At 38.0% G+C, this 21,801-nt stretch overlaps 1 protein-coding gene across 10 annotated transcripts in view; it reads left to right on the top strand.

Moving 5' to 3' along the window:
• PHKB (phosphorylase kinase regulatory subunit beta) overlaps positions 1-21,801 on the top strand; it is a 232,896-nt gene that overhangs the window by 168,137 nt on the left and 42,958 nt on the right. For all 10 annotated transcript variants that reach the window (XM_017519449.2, XM_017519443.2, XM_037735191.1 and 7 more), the window contains 6 exons: positions 6,691-6,746; positions 7,278-7,371; positions 12,019-12,102; positions 12,587-12,691; positions 14,036-14,118; positions 14,320-14,410. In XM_017519449.2, the coding sequence (XP_017374938.1) occupies positions 6,691-6,746; positions 7,278-7,371; positions 12,019-12,102; positions 12,587-12,691; positions 14,036-14,118; positions 14,320-14,410 (513 nt within the window). The remainder of the gene's footprint in view (positions 1-6,690; positions 6,747-7,277; positions 7,372-12,018; positions 12,103-12,586; positions 12,692-14,035; positions 14,119-14,319; positions 14,411-21,801) is intronic.

Below are 21,801 nucleotides of genomic sequence, written 5' to 3'. Positions count from 1 at the left end.
ACTGAGGCTTATTGAGGTTAAGTGACATAGTGAGTCACACAGCAAATACCAGTATAAATATCATTGTGTAACAGATCAAAGTTTGCAAATATTTTGTTTGATCCACTTCTTTTGTGGTAGGCACTGTAAATATTTTTTCCATTTTACACATAAGCAAAGAATTGAGAAACTTGCCTGGGCAGTCATTCATCAATGCCTGCAATGTTCCACACATGGGGAGGTGGCAGTAGACCAGCTAGATCAAGTTTCCTGCCCTTAGGGAGTTACTTTCTGAAGGCAATGAGTAACAATAAGTGATATAATTTCTGTATGGGACAGGTACTATGAGGCAGGCAAAATAAGGTAAAGTGGTAGACTGGGGCTAGAGGTGCCTGAGGAGAGTGACTTTGGCCATGGTGGAGAGAGAAGGCCTATGCAGAAAGGATGGTGGTTGAGACCTGTGTGACCGGAAGGCATTCATTCCACAACCTGGAGGAGAAAACATACCAGACAACTGTAAACAGTGCACTTGATGACCACCGCAATAAGCTTCCTCAGCTTTCTGCGTCACGTCTCCTTTTGCCACAGTAAGCTAAAGCATCTATCAGATGAACAGGGTCATTGCTGGAGGAAGTGATAAGATAGGACTTGTATGTAGGTCTTTGAATCTAAAGTCTGCCCTCTTTCTGCTCTTTGAGAGGCAGGGTAAGTGAGTGATTATGAGCACAAAATCTGCAGTCACACTGCCTAGGTCTGAATTCTAGCTCTGCTAGGTCTATGTCCTTGGATAAATTGCTTAAATTTTCTATGCCTCATTTTTTAACCTGTAAAATGGGATAATAGTTTGATAAAGCACTTATACAGTTCCTGGTATGTGGAGTATGGTTATATAAAGTGTTCGCAGTTGTTGCTACTTTTAAATCCTGAATGTTGCTATAGAAATGCAAAGACAAACAGCATTCAAGATACTATGTGAAGGAAGGATTAACGGGATTCTGGTGACTAATTGCAAATGGAGGGTAAAAGAGAAGCATCAAAGATGATTCTGAGGTTTTGAGTTAGAGTGACCCATTAAATGAGGTTTAAAGAATAAGAACCTGTTTGGGGTGGAGGTGGGGTTGACGATGAGGAGTTGAGTTTTAGATCTATTAACTTTGGAAAAGCCAAGAGAAAATGTCCAAAAAACAGTTTAAAATGTGGGAACTAGAACTCAAGAAAAAGTCAAGACTGCAAATATAAATATGGCATCTGCTTATGATGGTGGCTGCGACCTGTCTGGAGCAGCTGCTGCAGGGACACCAACTGCAGCAGGGGAGGCATGGCCAGAGCTGCACCCTCCTTGGAGCCACAGGGGGCCAGCAGTAGGGAGGAGCCCCATTCCCTACTGAGTTGGCAGGGTAGGAGCCCCACACTCTCAGGTGCAGCTGCAGCTGCCCAGCAGCAGCTGCAGACTCAGGCATCCCTGCGTTTGCAGGGGCCCGGGAAGCCCCTGGCCCCTACAGGCTCAGAAGTGTCCGCTCTCGTTTCCTGGCCTCTCCCTGTTCTCAGCACCTGCTGCAGTATGGAGCAAAGTTGTGACCAAGCCCAGGCACTGTTGCAACCCAGCTGGGTGTGCGCACGCTCAGGGCAACGCTGGCATGCGAACCCCCTGCTGCCTCAGCCCCTTCCCATGTTTGAGTACCGGTGAGCATAGAGGCTGAGATCAGCTTGGTGTGGGCCTGCAGGCACCACTTGACACAAACAGCCTGGGCACCTTGGACAGCATGTTGATGATGGCAGGAGGCAAACAGGCTCCTGGGTGGCAGGGGGTGGGTCTCTGGTGAAAGCTTACCTTCAAACCAGGGATAACCTGAAGCCTGGGTGCTGGGCTGCCACCCCTGAATGGAGTCTACAGTCCAGGATGAGAACTTGTGCTTTTTCCAGGCCCACCCATGGCCACCCATGGATCAACCAGCATGAACTTCCTCCCTTCTGAGCCCATACAAACTGCCAGACTCAGCCAGACTTGCACAGACATAGGGACTACCAGCTGCAGGAAAGAACTACCCACTTTGGGTCTTCATGTCTCCTCGACTCATCAGGATGACCTGACTGCAGAAAGGAGGTACCCGCTGCAGGTCTCCTCTCTGCTGAGAGCTGGATACTCATTGGAACAACCTGCCTGCAAAAAGAAGCTACCCACTTTGAGTCGCCTGAGAGCTATTCTGTCACTCAATAAAGCTCCTCTCTGCCTTGCTCACCCTCCAGTGGTCTATATACCTCATTCTTCCTGGAGGCGGGACAAGAATTTGGGACTTGCCAAATGGCAGGACTGAAAGAGCTGGAACACAAACAGGGCTGAAACATGTAACATGCGCTGCCCTCACCCCACTCACCACATTGTGAGTGACCACAAAGAGAGAAGAGCTGTAGCCCTTCAGAGAGCCCAGACCTAGGGCTCCCTGAGCTATGGCTGTGATACCCTCTTTGGGGCCCTGAAGTTCCTGGGATCTCCAAGCTTCTGCGCATTCCCCTCATCCAGACGCAGGTGCCGGCAGTGGAAGCTGCGTGCAGTTCGTCTGATCCAGCCACAGCCTCGCACAGAGCTGGCACCTGTACCAGTGCCTGCAGCTTCCCGCCCCACCACAGCAGCCACCGTGCCTGGCTGTGTGCAGTGGCCTGACCCTGTGCTTGCTCGCCCACACACCCCTCACCACCCCACACCTGGCTCACCCTTGGCAGGTATGGGATCCAGGCTGGTAGTGCGAGCTGAGCACAGCCTACTAGGCCAAGTGGGTGGAATGAGCCCCAGGGGTGTGCACAATACTCAGGCAGAAGGCTTCACCAGCCACAGAGATCTCTGACTGTCAAAGCGACACCCCAAGGATCCCATGACACTTAGAGATAATAACTTAAAGCTACCAGAGTCGATGAGACTTGAGAGAGAGAATAAATAGAATGAATATGTAACCGTAGACTTGTGTTAGGATTATGTATATCCAAAGACAGACCAGGATAGATTGTAGAGGACAGAAGTACAGAGGCAAGAAAGGTAAGGACACAGTTATAGTCTTATGCTTGAGAAATGAAAGGAAAAAAATGGGTAGTAGTTAAATGTCTTAGTTTGTTCAGGTTGCTGTAACAAAATACCATAAACTAGGTGGCATATCAACATGAGAAATTTATTTCTTGCAGTTCTAAAAGCTGGGTAATCCAAGACCAAGGTGCTGACAGATTGAGTGTGTGGTGTGGGCATGCTGTCTTGTTCATAGATGGTGCCTTCTCCCTGTGTCCTCACATGATGGGAAGGGTACAGGGCCGCTTTTATAAGGATACCGATCCTGCTCAGGAGGGTTCCACCCCTATGACCTAATTACCTCCCTAAGTACCCCTCTCCATTCCCTGGCCCCTTAGCCCCTGCCAATACCATCACCTTGGGGGTTAAAATTTCAACCTGAATTTCAGGAGGAACACACACATGCAGACCACAGCATTAAAGAAGGTGGTAAGTCACCTGAGGATGTCTTTTAAAAGATGTACAGAATCATCTGGGGAAGAACTAGCCATATAAAAAAAAATAGGATAATGGATAATCTAAATGTCTTAGAATGGTGGACGCTAATGGGATCTTGGGCAACACTGGCATTATAGCAAATCTACACAAGGAGAGGGGAACAGGTGTCCAAGGACAGGTGTGAAGACAACAGTAAGCAACTGTGCAACTACAGCAAGAATTACCACCCTTTATTGAGTGTTTTTGTGTCAAATACTGTGCTTAGCACTTTATTCTTTCCCTAAATCTTCAGCAGTTCTCTGAGATAGGGACAATTATTATATTACCTGCAGAAATGAAACATTGGAAACCACTTAAATATCCATTGAAATAAACATTTTAAAAATAAAGTAAAAAAAATTAAATAATAATAAAGTATGGTATATTCACAGAATGTCATGTCCTGCAGTCACTTAATTTAATGAAGTAAATCTGCCAAAGAAAGATACCAGTAAAATACTTCTATGTGATAATAAGCACATGTGTGAAAACTTATCTGTTATCCATCCCTCCTAGTAGACTCAACTCCTCAGGGAGAGACATTGGGTCATATTCATATTCCAACATGGAGTCTTATGGATAGTGTCCTCCTGGTCAGATGAATGAGTCAACAAATGCCTGTAAAATGGAGTGTACTAGTACCACATAGGGCTTGAGTATGTGTATATACATATGTGTGTGTATGTGTGTGTGTGTCTGTAACCTATAAGCAGAAATTATTACAATATTATTAGGAAAAATGCCATTCAGAAAAGAAGGTATTAATTTCTATTAGTAAATTATCAGAGAGACTTCATGGATTTTAGACAACAATGGTGTTGGTTTGCTGGATGCAGTGGCTTACACCTGTTATCCTAGAACTTTGAGAGGCCAAGGCGGGCAGATGTAGCCTTGGCAACATGGTAAAACCCATCTCTACAAAAAAGTATAAAAATTAGCCAGCCATGGTGGCACATACCGTAGTCCCAACTACTTGGGAGGCTGAGGCAGGAGGATAACCTGAGCCCAGGAGGTCTAGGCTATGGCGAGTCATGATCACACCACTACACTCCAGCCTGGGCAACAGAGTGAAAACCAGTCTGAAATAAATAAATAAATAAATAAACAAACAAACAAACAAACCAACGGTGACTTTTTTTAAGAAAATGATAAAAACAGAACAGATGTCTCCAACTTTGGCAGTGAGAGGAAGAGAGTTTTAGGAGTGGGGCTGCCCATGCTGAATTCTTTCTCTTGGTGGTAAATAGGACAAAGGGTCCCACTTGAGATGGAGTTGAAAATCCAAGCTCATTGTGGTAGATGGTTTATGAACCAGACTATCTGAAGTGCTTAGCTTTTTTTTTTGTTTGTTTGTTTGTTTTTTTTTTTGAGACAGAGCCTCACTCTGTCGCCAGGTGCCAGGCTGGAGTGCAGTGGCACAATCACAACTCACTGCAACTTCCGCCCCTCCGGGTTCTAGCAGTTCTCCTGCCTCAGCTTCCTGAGTAGCTGGGACTACAGGCACACACCACCACACCCAGCTAATTTTTGTGTTTTTAGTAGAGACAGTGTTTCACCATGTTGGCTAGGATGGTCTCGATCTCTTGACCTCATGATCCGCCCGCCTTGGCCTCCCAAAGTGCTGGGATTACAGGCTTGAACCACCACGCCCAGCCTTAGTTTTTACAATGAAAGAACTCTTCAGCCATCGAATAGTCCCTATGATGCTCAGTATAATTCAACATGTGTAGTGGCCATTTTAGATCCGAGTACTCTGTCATACAAGTGGAAACAATATCCTAAACAGGCCTGTGATTTAAAAAGAAGATTCCAGTTTGCCAATTACAATCTATAAACTACCTTATTTATTGTTATTAAAATATCATCTGTATTCTCATATTTTCATTTGCTTTTTATTTAAGAATCCCATAACTGTCCTGAAGATTGTAAATAATGGCGTATTTTAAGATCACTCGTCCTTTTGAAAAAGTAAATACTAGAGATTTCATCCAAGAGAAATAAGGCTTAATTTTTCCATTTGTTGTTAGAAATCTTGATAAGGCTTTGAAAAGTTTTTTCTCATCCTTTTGAGAAACATTTAATTGTAAGGTCTTTATCAAGTAAAAACAGAATTTATAACATTTTAAATGGGTATTTGTTTTTGTTGGATTGTTAAATCACATTTTCTCTTACACATTCATTTAAATCACGTGAAAGTCTGCCTGAAATGGCACTTTCACGATGGTTCTGGGAACCCTCCCTTTGATTGTATGGTATTTACTGCTGATATATGTATGCTGGTGTTTCTTGCCTTCCATCATACATAAATTTCAGTGGCATGTTGAATACCATAGAGAGGAACTGATTAATGATAAATCAAATGTTTTACAGCATATTATTTGGAATGTTGGATTCATTACTATAAAAGAGTTATGTCTCATCAGTATTTTCAGAGCTCCCTAATACTGTAATTCATTGGTGTTTCTTAATGTTCTCTGTTAATTATATGCAGGTTCAAAACTGGGTCCAATTTAACAATGTATAATACATGTTATAGTGAATCTTTATCACACAAAAAATGATTAGCAAATATCTAACACTATCTTTGATTAGAACTATTAAGTACAACAGCTTGTATTTAATGAACATAATGTTAATTATATAGTCAACTGGGTAGTTCGTGCTCTATTATAGGAATCACATATTAGAATAAAGCTCTTTTGATGTATAAGGTGCCAAAGGAAAATTGGCTAACAAGAAAGGGAATAACCTTATATGTGGTTAAAATGTCAAATGAACAATTTTAACTCACGATCCCTTTTTTTTTTACAAAGAATACACAAATTGGGTTTTTATTTTTAGTTCCTCCTCTTTCCTTTAGAATTAAATGATGGAAAATGACTCTCAGTCCCCAGACTACTCTTGTGCATCATTCAAAATAGCCCTGACAGGCTAGCCCCTGTGATAGTGATGAGGTTTATGGCTTTCCATTCCTTGGTGTTCCATTACTCTGTCTACACAATCAAATTGATTAGTAGGCAGTAGCGAGCAAGGAAAGAAAGGTGGCCGCTGAGAGCCAGCTGATGTCCATCATTTTAATGAACTGCTTAGAGATGGTTAATATTGTCCTTGATTCTCATTGTAGTTGATGATGACCAGATTTTTTAAAATGTTTCCCCCTCCCTTATTCTGCATTACAGGGCCCACTGGAAAATGATTTGGTAGTTCATGTGGCACTTATAGCAGAAAGCCAAAGGTATGAAATCCAAATGGATGGTAGGTTGTTTTTTGTTTTTTTGTTTTTTTGTGTGTGGGGAGGGGAGGGGAAATGATTGCTTTATGCTTACAATATCAAGTATGGTAGAAGAGATTAACTTCAGAAACTCGTTTACAGGGTTTCAAGGATATCATTAATGCCACTTTAAATGGCCAGCATATCATTCTTTTCATGTTTAAAAATAATTTTGTTTTAGTTGAAGTAAATATTAAAGACTTTGACCCGTGCTATGTTGCCTGGGTTATAGTTTTGAGAAATTCATGCAAACACATGGGGATTACCAAAATCAGTGCTTACTCTCCCTGCCAGCCCCTAATGTTTCCATCTGATGCTTCATGGAGAACCCATAAGAGCCTCTGAAGTCTAGTGCAGATGGCAAATTGCTAATACTAATAAATTAATAATGTCCTCCAAGTTAACATGTTCCCTTTTATCCTCCTCCTTCACTGATTCCTAAACTGTAAATGTGTTGTCTAAAAACATCTCTCTTTTTTTCCCTATGCTCTTTAGACTTCAAGTTTTTCTGAACACATATGGTATTCAAACTCAAACTCCTCAGCAAGTAGAACCCATTCAGATATGGCCTCAGCAGGAGCTTGTGAAAGTAAGTGATTCTGCCTTTCTTTCCTTGCCTTATAGAGGTACTAGAGCTTTATGGTTGGACTTAGTTTACAGACAAGTTACACAGGTAAAATCTGACTCTGAGATATGACCAGTAATCCGAAAGCTTCTAATGAAATTGAGAAGCCCACTTTAAATGGACACTGTTATTAAAAAAAATTTGCACTCTGTGTGTGTGTCTATGTACATTATGTTTATAGGTCTTATTGATTTCTACTTCTTTATAAACTCTATTGCTAACTTAGGCTGAACAGTTAAATCCCAAGTTAGTCTTAATTTTAATAGGTATAAAATTATTCTTACATTTTGGTTTGTTTTTTTTTCCTCTTTTATCAAAATGTATTCTTACATTTTGATTTGACTTTTTTTCTGTTTTTATCTTTGATTTTTTTCCTCTTTGATTATCACAAAATATTTAGGTATGAGAAGGTTTGTCAAAAAAAAAAAAAAGCCTTCTCATACCTAAATATTTTTGATATTCACTACTTTCTTTTTTTTCTCTTGCCTTACTTGCCAAATATGGTGTCTGAAGTAACTGCTACCCCTTTGGTTTGCTGGATCTCAAAGCAATTATGAAGTAAAAGTAACATCTGTATTTCGTTGATGTAGTTCCATACCTATTTGGGTTGGAATTAAAAGGTAACATTTGAGGCCTTTTGCATGCACTGCTCTGCAGATGGATCCATTATTGCCTATGCTTGTGAATATTCTTGCTCATTAGAGACAGGACATTGTTGACTCCCACCCACTGCTTATTTATAAACTGCCATTTTTATTTAGTATTTGTTAAAACAATATAAGAACAAACTTCAGTGTCTGGTAGAAGTCTTTCTAACAGTGTATCTCAAGTGGACATTATTAAGTTTATTAGGTTAATGTAAATGGTTGTAGTCAAAGTCTTGATGCTATAACAGAAGAATGAAGGCTTAGAGAAGAGAGGTACGTGTTACATGGGAAAATGCAGGACTTCGTTGCTGGGTATCAGGACTGGTTCTTGACGTTAGGCAACACAAACCAGAACCTGGGTGTCAGGCCACCAAGAGCACCAGCTCTTGGAGAGTCCTTCCACCTTCTTTAATAAATTTAACCGCCACTACCCTGCTAAGAGATAAGCTGAAAATACAAGGATCCCTAGAGTAGGTAACAGTTTAAACTCATGCCCAGATGGAAATGATGTTACAAGGCAAGGAGAGAAGGCAACATGGAAGGAGAGAAAAGGATGCTAAAATCTAAGGCTCTTGGGCTGCGCTGTTAGTATTCAGCAGCAGGCTGTCACTGCTAATACACTTCTATATTCTCCTGCTGAAAGCTCTGGAGAATGCCAACAAAGCTTATTCTTTGATAAACATACTCTTAAAACAAATTAACCCAAATTTGTTTTTTTAGTGTAATTAATAATTAGCAACTTATTTTAATAGTAGATGAGTTTATATCCTACCAGACATGCAGTCAAGATTTAAAAGGCTAACATGGTGAGCAAATGACTTGAATGTGGTATTCATTCATTCAGCAGCAAACACATGCTATATGCAGAGCACTATGTAAAACACTCAGATGAAATGACTTTGTCCCTGTTCTCAGTGACCTCTGAGTTTACTGGTTTGACAGGAAAAAAACAGTTAATTACAGTTCACTTAGATAACTGTTATAATAGATGGTCATACAAAGTGCTTGTGGAATCAGAGGCAGTAGAAGGCATTCTGTTACAGAGCAACTAAAGACTTAACACCAGTTCCTGGCTCATTTTATATCTTGTTGTTTTAAAGATGTTGTTGACAAATGACTTACAATTTTGGTGTAGTGTGGCTAAAAAGACAAATTTGTGAGCAAGAGCCAACCTTCCTGTGCATGTGTTGAGATGGAAGATTGTTTTTCGGTTGCAGCTGCAGCCTGTGGTTCGGTTCCTAAGTAGCTACTCTTTGGAATTCATCCTCTAAGATATATTGCCCAGTATTCCAGTCCTTATAAGTCTGCCTTTTAAAACTAAAGGTGTTCCCTCAAATCTTAGCTGATGGACATATTCTTATGCCAGCGATTGTTCCCTTTCTTCTGAGAAGCCACTCCCTCCCTCAGCCCACTGAAGAGGATGTGAGGGCAGACAGCTGAGAGCAGGGCTTTTATGCAGCATGTGAATAATATTCATGATGTGAAGACTATATAGTGTGATTTGCTTCATGGGGTTCCGAATACAGAATTCTGCTCTACGGTACAGACCTAGTAGGAAGTACTTCTGTATTTCTGGATAGTTTGGTCACTACTGTGTCTTTCGGTGCATTAAATGGTATGAATGTGCACAACATGGAGGCAGTGTTATATTCACCCTGGAATGTGGGGAGCCATAAATAAATTGTTACAGATCCTTGTACTGTAATAAAGAGTAATATTTAAAGGAAACCCACCTAGATCAACACATTTTACTGTTTATTTCTGAAAATTTGAAACTATTAATATGTAAGGGAAAGGGGGCCGCGTCTAGTGTTATGTGCTATGGTTTCAGTGCAGTTATGCAACATAATGCTTATAAGGCACTGTTTCTGGCCAGTTGACTTTGTCTAAAACCACTGCTATTCCAGAATCAATATTCACAGCACATGTGGTTCAGGAGAACATTCAGTTGCTCCCTCATTCATATATCAAGTATTTCCTAAGCACCAGCTACATGCTAGGCACAGTGCCAACTTGGGCTGCTGTTGTACAGGAATGTACAATTCGAAAGGAGAAAGAGATATAGAACCAACTCTCACATAGCTGTGTGCACAATGGCAGTGAACAGAGAGTTCTGGCAACACCACTAATTTTGTATACAATGAAGTTGTTATTTGAAATCTGTATCACAATCTGTAGATTGTATAGAGATAGTTGGTTTGATTTTCCATTTAGGAATATATAGGTTAGATTTATTTCTCTCATTAAATGTAAAAATAAATTGCAGACAGATCAAAAATTAAAACTTTTAAAATTATTTAAATATAAAAGCACTAGAAGAAAAAAATAGAAAAATATTTTTTAGCTGTTGGGAAGTCCATTTTTAGAATGATACCAGTGCCAAAAAGCCATTGAGGAAATGACTGACAAATACTGTATAACTAAATATAGCAAACAGCCTGGCATATCAAAGGTGCTTGTGAAATTTCCTAGTAGAAAAATGTTTATATTGAAATACTACATGTTGAAATGAGATTCCACCTACTGTGCAGTCATTCTTACATTTCTTAACACTGAAGAGGAGCAAGCTGGGCAAAATATTTGATTTAAGAGGCAATATTCTTAATAAACCAGGATTTATTAAAATAAAAAAGAATGCTAAATTCCACATAGAAAAGGAAACAAATGAAAAAAATTATATAACATACAAATAGTCATTAACTATATCAGAAAATGCTGAACCAAAAACTATACAGTAGTTTAAAACGAAGTATTATTTTGACCCAAGAAGATGGCAAGGCCTGTTCACAGTTAATACCAATGTAACTTGGTACATTATTTCTAGAGGGTGACCAGCCTCACATTATATTTCAAAGAGGATGTATCCTCTTTGGTCCAGCAAGTCTAGGAAATTATCATGCAGATATAATAACACACTGTTCAAAGATGTTTATTGAATTATTTTTAAAATAACAAAAAATTGGGAGCTACCTTTAACAGGAGATACGAGTTAAAAAGGGTAAAGGGGCTTATTGATTAGATTAAGTGCTCAGCTCTGACATTAACTCCTAATTCATTCTAAGACTGTTTTTAACCTTGTAGAAATTCTAGAAGTTTCTGCTCCACTCTGGCATCCTTCCCTGTTTTCTAATACCTCTGCAGACTTTTCCCCCTCAGTTTTAATATATCTTCAATTATTTCAACATTGAAATATACAGAAAAATGCATAGACTCATTTTAACATCTTGAATACCACAATATTAAGTTTAAAAAATGGGACACAGAATATATTATATGAACCCATTTCTATAAATATAGACACATATTGACATGTGTATAATATGAGCATATATTTATCAATATACTTTTAAGAGTCTTTAACCCTATCTATACTCTTGGTGCCTTTTAGGGATCCACAATAAACTACCCCTTTCAGCATACACCAGAGAAATAGTTGTTGCAAAAGGGATTGTGGAAATAAACAGGAACATTCACTTTGAGTATATGGTTTTAATTTTTCATAAAATTTATATAATCAGAAAAAATCAATGAAGACATTTTCATTTAGGTGGGAAATATTTGAAGGTGGAAATTTAGTAGGAGATTATGGCCCTAGTTTTTAAAATGTTAACTAGTTTTTTTAATGATACAGGAAGCATTAACCTCTTTGTGTTCTTTTGTGAGTCGGAGCCATGCAAGTTGAACATTTATAATAGTGTAAGAACAATATCAAATTTAAGAATGTTGCTAAGTAGATCTGCGAAAGTTTTGCTCTCAAATCTCTCAGTTGTCCAAAATCTAGGTTGACATCTTTGGCTAGCTTGTCTAACTACAAGTTTTTGGATTAGGGTTCCCTAGCTTCTTTTTCTCTGGAAAGATTAGAAACCAACAGGGCAATATTCAGGGGAAGAAAGTGACATGGACTCTTACCTGACTCTAATTTACAAACTTATCTGACTTTAATTTATAAACTTGTGTCTTACAGGCTTATTTGTACCTGGGTATCAATGAAAAGTTAGGACTCTCCGGAAGGCCAGATAGGCCCATTGGCTGCCTCGGTACATCAAAGGTGCTCATGAAATGTCCTCAAAAAGAAGCTTTGGGATTCTAATACCACATGCTGAAATGGTGTTTCACCTGCTATGCATCCTTTTTCATTTTCATTATGTACTCACACTACTTAATCTGAAGTATTATTTTCTGCAAGTAAATCTTATTTTGCATCATATCATGGAAATCTTATAGAAATAAAAAAGCACTTCACTGCCAAATGTATTATTTCTAAGCTTTGTAAACTACCTGATTATAACAATAGTTACTCAAACACGGACTTTTTTTATGATATTAGAGGTAGACTACTTTAAGTTTATTAGTATACTGCTTCAATCAAGATACTTTAAAATTTTTATTACATGAATTTCATGAGCTATTAATGTATGTGCTTATTCAGAATTAATCTTATCAGGTTTGATTTCTATTGGGACTTACAGTATTGCATCTTTGCCTTTGGTATGTTTTTTAGTTAATTTGTTTTAAAACTTTTTCCCTTACAGATTTATCGCATTCTAGGAAAGACTGTGGTTTGTTACCCGATTATCTTCGACCTAAGTGATTTCTACATGTCTCAAGATGTTTTGCTGTTGATAGATGACATAAAGGTAGCTTCAGAACACCTTTCTTAAAAAATGGAATGACTTTGTCTCCACTGATTTTATCACATGTTACTATATTGAATACTCCTCAGTATCTGTGACACTAGGTTAACACAGTGTAAGGTGTGACAGCATAACCAGCTGCGTAGTTTTGGGGAAGTGTAAATTACTTGCAGCATTGGCATAATATAGATGACCTCTGTCTTATATACAGTTGCATGACTGCTCATTGTGCCTTTCTACAGATAAAATGAAAAGATACAATTCAGAAAAACAGGGGGACCTATTTTGAAAAATATGTTCATGTGACAGTTTATCTCTTTTTGAACAGGTGAATTAGCAAAATAATTTTATTTATGAAAAATATCCAGTAGAACCTCAACTAACTCATAACTCCATGAGTTAAAATTGCCACTCCCTTTTCTACTTGCAGAGCAGAGAAGGTTAGAATCATTATTCAGAGCATGAAACTTGGAACCAGACTGTCTTTGTTAAAATCTTGGCTCTGCCACTTGCCAGCTATGTGTTCTTGGGCAAGTTACTTAACTGCTCTGTGACTCTGTTTTTCCATCTGTAAAACTGAATAATAATTAAGGGCTGTTTTGAGGATTAAATGAGTTAATATATGTAAAGTACTAAGAATAGTTCCTGGCATATGGCATATTATATAAGTCTTTGATATGATGATGATCATGATGATATGTAAGTATTTGAGATGATTGACTGATTGACAGATAGGTAGATAGATATTTGGTCAAATAAAGAACTCCTACATTGCTAAGGGTCTGTATGGATTCAGTCCAGTCTCCTCTACTTGCTATAATATAAATCCCCAGTAATACGAAGTGAGTTAATCTTCTGGATGGCTGGCACAATTGTTCTCCCTGAGGCCATTCTTGAACTGTATTTTTTAGGCTTTAAAAAGAAAGGAGGCCAGGTGCATTGGCTCATACCTGTGATCCCAGCACTTTGGGACGCTGATGCAGGTGGATCATTTGAGCCCAGGAGTTCTAGACCAGCCTTGGCAGTCTGTAAATAAACAAACAAATAAATAGATTAAATTTTTTTTTAAAAAAAGAGGGAAAAAACTCATTAAAACCAATGTAGTGTGGTTACTTCTAAGAACAAAGTTTGAAATCATTGAACTCAAAGTGGTGTTCAGCATAACTTGCATGTACCCAGAGAACCTGCTAGAGCACTTCTACCCCTGAGTAGTCTAAATTATTCAGAGTTGGATTGTGAACTGTCTTGCTACATGTGAATTTTGTTGGTTCTTTGGCACTCATGGTTAAGCATCCTGTTCATCTTAGATACTGTGCCATTACATACTACCTCATTTTGTTTTGACAGAATGCACTGCAGTTCATTAAACAATATTGGAAAATGCATGGACGTCCACTTTTCCTTGTTCTCATCCGAGAAGACAATATAAGGTAAGTTGATAAAAGCAGTAAGGTGTCTGTGTCTCACTGCCATGAATACAGTGAGCCCTCTGGAAGAAAGGCATCCTTGGATTTTTTTGTGTGCTTCTTATGTGGTAGAATACTTTCTATATGTAAGAGACACTTAGTATTAGATTATTAATTTACCATTCTTTTGTTAATCTGTACATTTTATTTATTTATATTTTTTAGAGGTAGCCGATTCAACCCCATATTAGATATGCTGGCAGCCCTTAAAAAAGGAATAATTGGAGGAGTCAAAGTTCATGTTGATCGTCTACAGGTAGCCTTCTGATTTTCAGTATGCTTCTATTTTCTGGACATTTAATCTACAATACAGCTATATTCCTTAATATATGTTCTATTTAAGGTTTTTTTCTTAAGATTTTATTCTCTACCTATCTTCCTATTCCTATTGTTACTTTTCCAGTTTATCTGATCCCACCAAGTCAGATGCTTGAACACTTGCAGCAATTTTCTGTGCAGAATTTTAGATTTCAGTAGCTCATCTCTAAAAGCTAGGTCCATAGTGGCGAAGTGACCTGCCTTATAACCTTGGGCTTTTAGGGGCAAGTTGTCTGACTGTTGGTCCAGTGCTCTTTTCTCTGCTCTACAGTAACATCCAACCTGGGAATAACGCTTGTTCCATTCAGAACTTCACAGCATTATCTTCACAGCTCCCAAATTACAGAAATACTCTTTGGTTCACTGCTAGTCCTAACAGCTTCTCTATCGCCAGTTCTCTTCTACTAAACACCTTTGTGCTTCAGCCAATACAAATTAATTCCTGTGTTTTGAATTTTGTGGGATCTGTCCCTCTGCTCATACCATTTTCTCTGCCTGGAGTATCCTTCCTTCTTTCCAGGTCACTGGGCTTTGAGGTCTCATCAGACTTTAAGGGCAGCTCTGCAAAATCATCCAGACCGCAAATACACTTCTGTTCTTCACCATGCTCGAGACCTTTAACTTAAACTTCTAAGATAGCTTTCTATTAAAGAGACTTCTATACTTTATACCTATAAAATAATTACGGTTATTCCATGGGGTCTTTCACATAGTTGGTGCTCTATATTGAATAAGAAAGAGGAAAGTTTATAAAGAAAGACAGGTGGCGTTATAAGGCATGTTTACATACCCATTCACTGGTGATTGTATTTTGCATACTTGGTTGATTTTTACCTAAGCATTTATCTTTTTTTCTTTATTTTCTGTTGCTTTGTCTTTCTGTAATGCCTCCTGGGGCAATTTCTTTGATTTTTATATTGCAATTCTTCTATTGAGTTTTGCGTGTTGGCTATCTTGTTTTAAATTTTCATTTTTCATAGTATCCTGTCCTATGGTTGTTTCATGGATGTCACATTTTGTCTTACTTTTCTAAGGATATAAACTAGAGATTATGGGTTTTTTTGTTTTTATTTGTTGTTTGTTTTAATTTTCCTTTGCTCTGCATTATCTCTTTCGGGTTTTTTCCCCTCAGTCTTTCATGTTGGAGGCATTTGTCAGATGTTTGGTATTCTTTTCTTTTTTTTCTTTTTTTAGATGTTTGGTATTCTTTAGCTATTTATTCATTTCGAAGAGTGAAGGAGTAAAAAGTTTATAGGAAGCTCTGTGTGTGGGTACACAAGATTGTCTTTTTTTTCTTACTATTTCAAGTTTTGTTTTTAATTCAAGGGGCTGCATATATTTAGGTAAATTGCATGATGCTGAGGTTTGGGGTGTGAATGGTCCCATCATCCAGGTTCTAAACATAGTCCCCAATAGTTTTTCAATTCTTGCCTCCTTCCTTCCCCCCTCCCACTTCTAGTAGTCTTTTTTTTTTTTTTTTTTTTTTTTTTTTTTTTTTTTTTTTTTTTTTTTTTTTTTTTTTTTTTTTTTTTTTTTTTTTGATACGTACCCGGCAATGGGATTGCTGGGTTGAATGGTAGTTCTGTTTTAAGTTCTCTGAGAAATCTCCAAACTGTTTTCCTCAGTGGCTAAACTAATTTACATTCCCATCAACGGTGTATAAGCATTCCTTTTTCTCTACAGACTCACCAGCATCTATTGTTTTTTGACTTTTTAATACTAGCCATTCTGATTGGTGTGAGATGGTATCTCGTTGTAGGTTGGTTTTTTTGTTTGTTTGTTTGAGAGACGGGGTCTCACTCTGTCCTCTAAGGCTGGACTGCAGTAGAGTGCACAGCTCACTTCTCCCTCAACCATCCAGGCTCAAGGGATCCTCCCACCTCACCTTCCCAAGTAGCTGAGACTACAGGTACATGCCATCATACCCGACTAATTTTTTATTTTTTTGTAGAGATGGAGTCTTGCTATGTTGCCCAGACTGGTCTCAAACTCCTGGGTTCAAGTGATCCTCCTGCCTCTGCCTCCCGATGTGCTAGGATTACAGGCATAAGCCACTGTGCCCAACTTCATTGTGGCTTTGATTTCCATTTCTCTGATGTTAATGATACTGAGCTTTTTTTTTTAAAGTCTGTTGGCTGGGTAGGAGAAAGATTCTTGATGAATTCACTTAAGGTGATCTGATGGCAAAAGCTCCTTTTTATTGTACAAAGCCTCAGATGCTAATATCTGGAATTCTTTTCTCTAAGGCTTTTCAGTCTACCCCAAAAGTAAATATCTAACCTCATGGCCAAAGGACATACACTTTGTTTCCCTGTCCTGAGAGCAGAGTGGAGGAAGGGAACGAGGGATCCCACTGTGAAGTATGCAGCCTCCAACCAAATCCACTGTTTAATCCTTGTAGCTGCTGCTCTCTACTGTGCCTTATACTCTTGAGTACAGTGTTTTTCACCAGAGAAAAAGCCTTTGGTTTCTCAAAAATCAGAGAGCTGGAAGCAGATAATAAATTCCTAAGTGTTTAGTGAATGGAAACGAACTTTTGGACTCAGTCTTCCGATGTGGAGTGTCTGTGAATCCCATCAGTGTCTGAGTCTCAGGGTCCTGAGGCTCTTTCCTGTTCTCTTTGTCCTAACAGATTTATACCTTAGTAGGTTTATACCTTAAACCTTTTTTTTCCACTATCATTTTAGAGATTTTAGGAAAAACAGGAGTTAAAGATATGTCTTGGTCATATTAACCAGAAATTTACTTTTGATTTCATATTTAAATGTCCCTCCCATTCCAGGATCTACTTAGGCATTTTTTTGTTCCTTTTAAGAAATATGTGGACCTACATGAAAAAAAAAGACCTAGATAATTTTGATGAGAAATATAAGATTTGAATAAATAATTGGCTATACCATATTCTTGGATGAAAAGACTATTAAAAATGTGAGTACCTCTTAAATTAGTATACTGGTTTATTATAATCATGGTCATTTTAAGTGGAGTAGAGGTTTTGGCAATTTCATATGGCTAAGGGACAAAAATTAGAGTTCAGGGCCCACTAGGGAAGAGGAATTTTGATAAATACTCCAGACTTTCAAATGACCCTCTTGAAAGACTATACCTTTGAATAAAAGGGAATCAGAAATAGTTCACTTCTCACAAAGAGTGGTAGATAACATTATCCAGAACCTCAGAGTATTTCCACAAATATGTACCATGTCTGTCTATCATTCAAAACTTATCAGGCTTGCTAGGAGTGATCCAACAACAGAGAGCCAGGAGAAAACACAGACAATAGAAGTAGACCCACATTGCTTTAGCTATGAGAGTTATTATCAGACATAGACTTTTGAATAAATCAATATGCTTAAGAAATTAGAGCCAGTGCACGGCTTCCCATTCCTGGTTCACTCCTTTTTATACTCAAGCACCTGAACTTTCATCACTTTCTTTTCAGCAGCAGAGTTTAATGTCTGCTTCATTACCTATCTCATTTTCCCATTTTTAGTTGTTTCAGAAATTATAGGAGAAAGAGGTCAGTAGTTTTGTCATGATTCAAAGAGTTTTATATTTTTTAAAAATGTGAATGGAAGTTCACCATTTGTGGTTTTACTTTTTCCTTCTTTTATTTAAATTAAAAATATTTTATCAAAAGCAAAATGTTTAGTATATAAGTTTTCTTAGACTTGCAGTCATTAGTAACCCAAAATGTCAACAGTATTTTTGAAGATCTTCTGAATTTAAATATGTACTTTGCCATCTCTTTAAAAATTGTGGTAAAACATACATAACATAAAATTTGCCATCTTAATCATTTTTAAGTGTCCAGTTTAGTAGTGTTAAGTACATTCATTGTTAGGCAATCTCTAGAACTCTTTTCATCTTGCAAAACTCAAACTCGATACTCATAAACAACAGTTCTTCACTCCCCCCACACTCCAGCCTTCATTTTTTTAATTAATGTAATAAATGAAAATGGCGTCTACATGCTCCTCTTGGGTTTTATTTTAGATCCTTTCGAATTTCCTTGTTCCCTGATCCACAGTTTCTCTCATTACTAGGATCCCAGCATCCTCTCCTAGCCCCATTACCCATCTCTCTATGCAGTTTGTTCCTAGCCGTGCTTTCCATTCCCCAAATATACTGAGCTTCCAAATCTCTGAATGTAATTGGAGTTTTTTCCTTTCATACTATTGTGGTATTTTGGAGTTGACTTTTTCTTTTTTTCTTTCTACATCATACTTTAATTTTACCGCTCAGATGAATGTTTCCTCCTTAGTGAAACCTCCAGGACTGGAATTAATTTCTCCTTTCATTGTGCCTCTATGACATTTTGCTTGAATGTTTGCTGTAGCTCTTCTTTCATTTTATGTGTAGCTAGTTTCTTCTGCCTGCTTCGCTCTGTGGTTTGTAATCTTTTTCAGCCTAAGTTTCACTCATTTCTGCATCCCCAGAGTACTCCTTCTCACTACTCTTCTCTGTGGGAAATATTTAAATATTGGCTTATTGATTCAACAAATGTTTATTGTATTCCACCTGTAAGCTCTGGGGACATAGTGGTGAATATGATATACAAGGTTTCTGACCACATGGGACTTAAATTCTAGTGGGGAAAGCCCAACAGAAAACACAGGTAGGTTGGGAGAGTAATGGGGAGGAATGTAATCTTAGTTAGGATGGTCTGTTGGAATATAATTGAGTGTTTTAAATATTATATTGCATTTGACACATACAATATTAAGTTATTTAATTACCATCAGAAATAGAATACTAATGCCTAGGAAATTTATTGTTAAGTATGCCTTTTTCCAATATTAATATATTAGCTTCTGCAACCAACTGATTTTTTTAAAATCAAAAGCCCTAGAGATTAGTAATGGAATTTAGCATTTGCCTATTAACTCAGAGTAAACATTTATTTTATGGGCTGAATTAGAATATATGGGTAAGTAGGTTAATAAAACAGAAATTGTTAAGTACATTTTTTTTCTGTTTTTAGCATTAGCTATCAGCTTTAAGAATTAAGTAATTCTTGACTCTATTTCTCTCATACCCTGTGTTATAATTTATTATTAAATCCTGTTGTCTCTATCCTCAGATTGTATCCAGAATGTAACCACTTCCCTTCACCTTCCATGCTACCATCATGGTCCAGGCTCCCATTATCTCTCACCTAGGTTTTTACAGTCATCTCCTAAATTCCAACTAGACATAAGGCAGCCTATTTATGTTCTACCTGGTCATAGTCAGATTATGTCAAATATCATAAGCCTCCAGTGACTTCCTCTCTCACACGAAGTAGAAACCAAAGTTCTTCAAATGGTCTGTGTGCTCTCCATGGTCTGGACCTACATCTCTGATTTCATCTCCTACCAGCTGCCCCTTATTTCAACCACACTTTCCTCCTTACTGCTCTCAAAGACATTAAGCATGCTCCCGCCTCAGGACCTTTGCACTTGCCTCTCCTCAGCCCTGTACACTCTTCCCTCAGCTCTGTATCATTGACTATAGTCCTTTCTTCAGTTTCTGATTACCCTTTACTCCAATCACCTATATGAAATGGCTAACAACCCTCATCCTACTCCCCTGCCCTGGTGCTTCCTATCCCCTACCTTTCTTATTTCTACTTTGCACTTAAAGCCACCTGACATAATAAATACATATATGTAGTATATATTTTAATAATTATTATACACACAGAGTCATATGCCACATAACGATGTTTTAATCAATGATGGACCACATATACAATGGAGGTCTCATAAGATTTTAATACTGTATTTTTACTGTACCTTTGCTATGTTTAGATACACAAATACTTACCATCATGTTACAGTTGCCTACAGTATTCAGTACATGTTTGTACATGTTTGTAGCCTAAGAGCAATAGGTTATGCCATATAGCTTAGTGCTTAGTAGGCTATACCACCTAGATTTGTGTAAGTATGCTCTATGGATGTTCACACAACGAGATTGCCTAACAATACATTTCTTAGAATGTATCTCGGTAATTAAGTGATACATGACTCTGTGTGTGCATGTGTGTGTGTGTGCGTGTGTATGTGTGCGCGTGTGTGTGTGTGTGTGTGCTTTTTTTATTGTCTATCACCTACACATACCTGTAAGATCAGTTTCAAAAAGGCAAGAATGTTATGTATTTTGTTCATGCTGTATCCTCAGTACCTAACATAGTACCTAGTAGGGCTTCCGTAAATATTTGTCTAATAAATTATTTAACTAAAGAGCAAAATATATACATGCTAGCCTACATATGAGGAAATGCCACTCAGAGCACCTCTATTGTGCTTGGCAGTCCCCTCTGCCTAGGCACAGACCCTGCTTTTAGGGAACCTACTGTTCAAGAGTGACCTGACTATAGCCAGGCTAGTAAAAATGTACAGATCAACTCCATATTCAGCCTTCCTCACTCAGACTCAAGGAAGCTTTATTATGATTGCTATTAATATGTCCATCCTACCATCTGTAAATGTTGATCTACTTTGTTTATGAGTTTCCACTAAGAAGAAGGCACTACTACTCTGACTAGTTAGCCAACAAAAGCAACTATGTTTTTCTTGTCCTGTTTCTTCACATTTGAGATGAACAGTGAGAACACAGAGGAAATAATATGTTATAAATATTGCATAAGTATGTAATATATATTGCCTTATTTTTAAGTAATAATTTATAGCTTGCTTTTTATGAGTACATTTCTCAATTTTCTCTGACAATTCATCAGATAATTAGAACTGACACATAATGCTAAAAATCATTGTAGGTTTATCATTCATTTATGCTGTTCATACTGTTCACCGTGAACAGTGTTTTAAGTTCAGATTCATTTAGTTTGTTCAACCTATAATCAGAAACTAATGCAAAATAAAAAAGCCAAATAAATGTGGGTAGCCATATACCAGAATGCAGAGAAGCACTGCCCTGGATAACCAGTACCTTCACGTTCCTGAAAAAAATGAAGACTTGGTGGTATCCTGTCATTGGACGACCCAAAAATACATCACAGTAGCAGAATCCAAAGCCCAATTTCACATCTTTTCCCAAAGCAATTGTAGTATTTTATGTTTTTCCTAATTTAGAAATTTTACTTTTTGACATTTTAATGGGTACTGAATTATTTTAATTCCAGCTTAAAAATAAATGCCTGCAATTCTAAGAACAGAGAGTTCATCTCATGTTGACCTATTTATGATGACTCATAAACTTGTAACTTGATGTGTATATTCTACTTTAGGGTTTTTGTGTGTGTGTGTGTGGAAACCTGAGTGATTTTAGAATGCTCATTTAAGAAATTACTTCAGGCCGGGCGCGGTGGCTCACGCCTGTAAT

This window comes from Cebus imitator, unplaced genomic scaffold, assembly GCF_001604975.1.
Source record: "Cebus imitator isolate Cc_AM_T3 unplaced genomic scaffold, Cebus_imitator-1.0 Scaffold748, whole genome shotgun sequence".
NCBI classification, from domain to species: Eukaryota; Metazoa; Chordata; class Mammalia; order Primates; family Cebidae; genus Cebus; species Cebus imitator.
The sequence above is the reverse complement of the archived record's forward strand: the minus strand, read 5'-3'. Positions and strand labels throughout refer to the sequence as shown.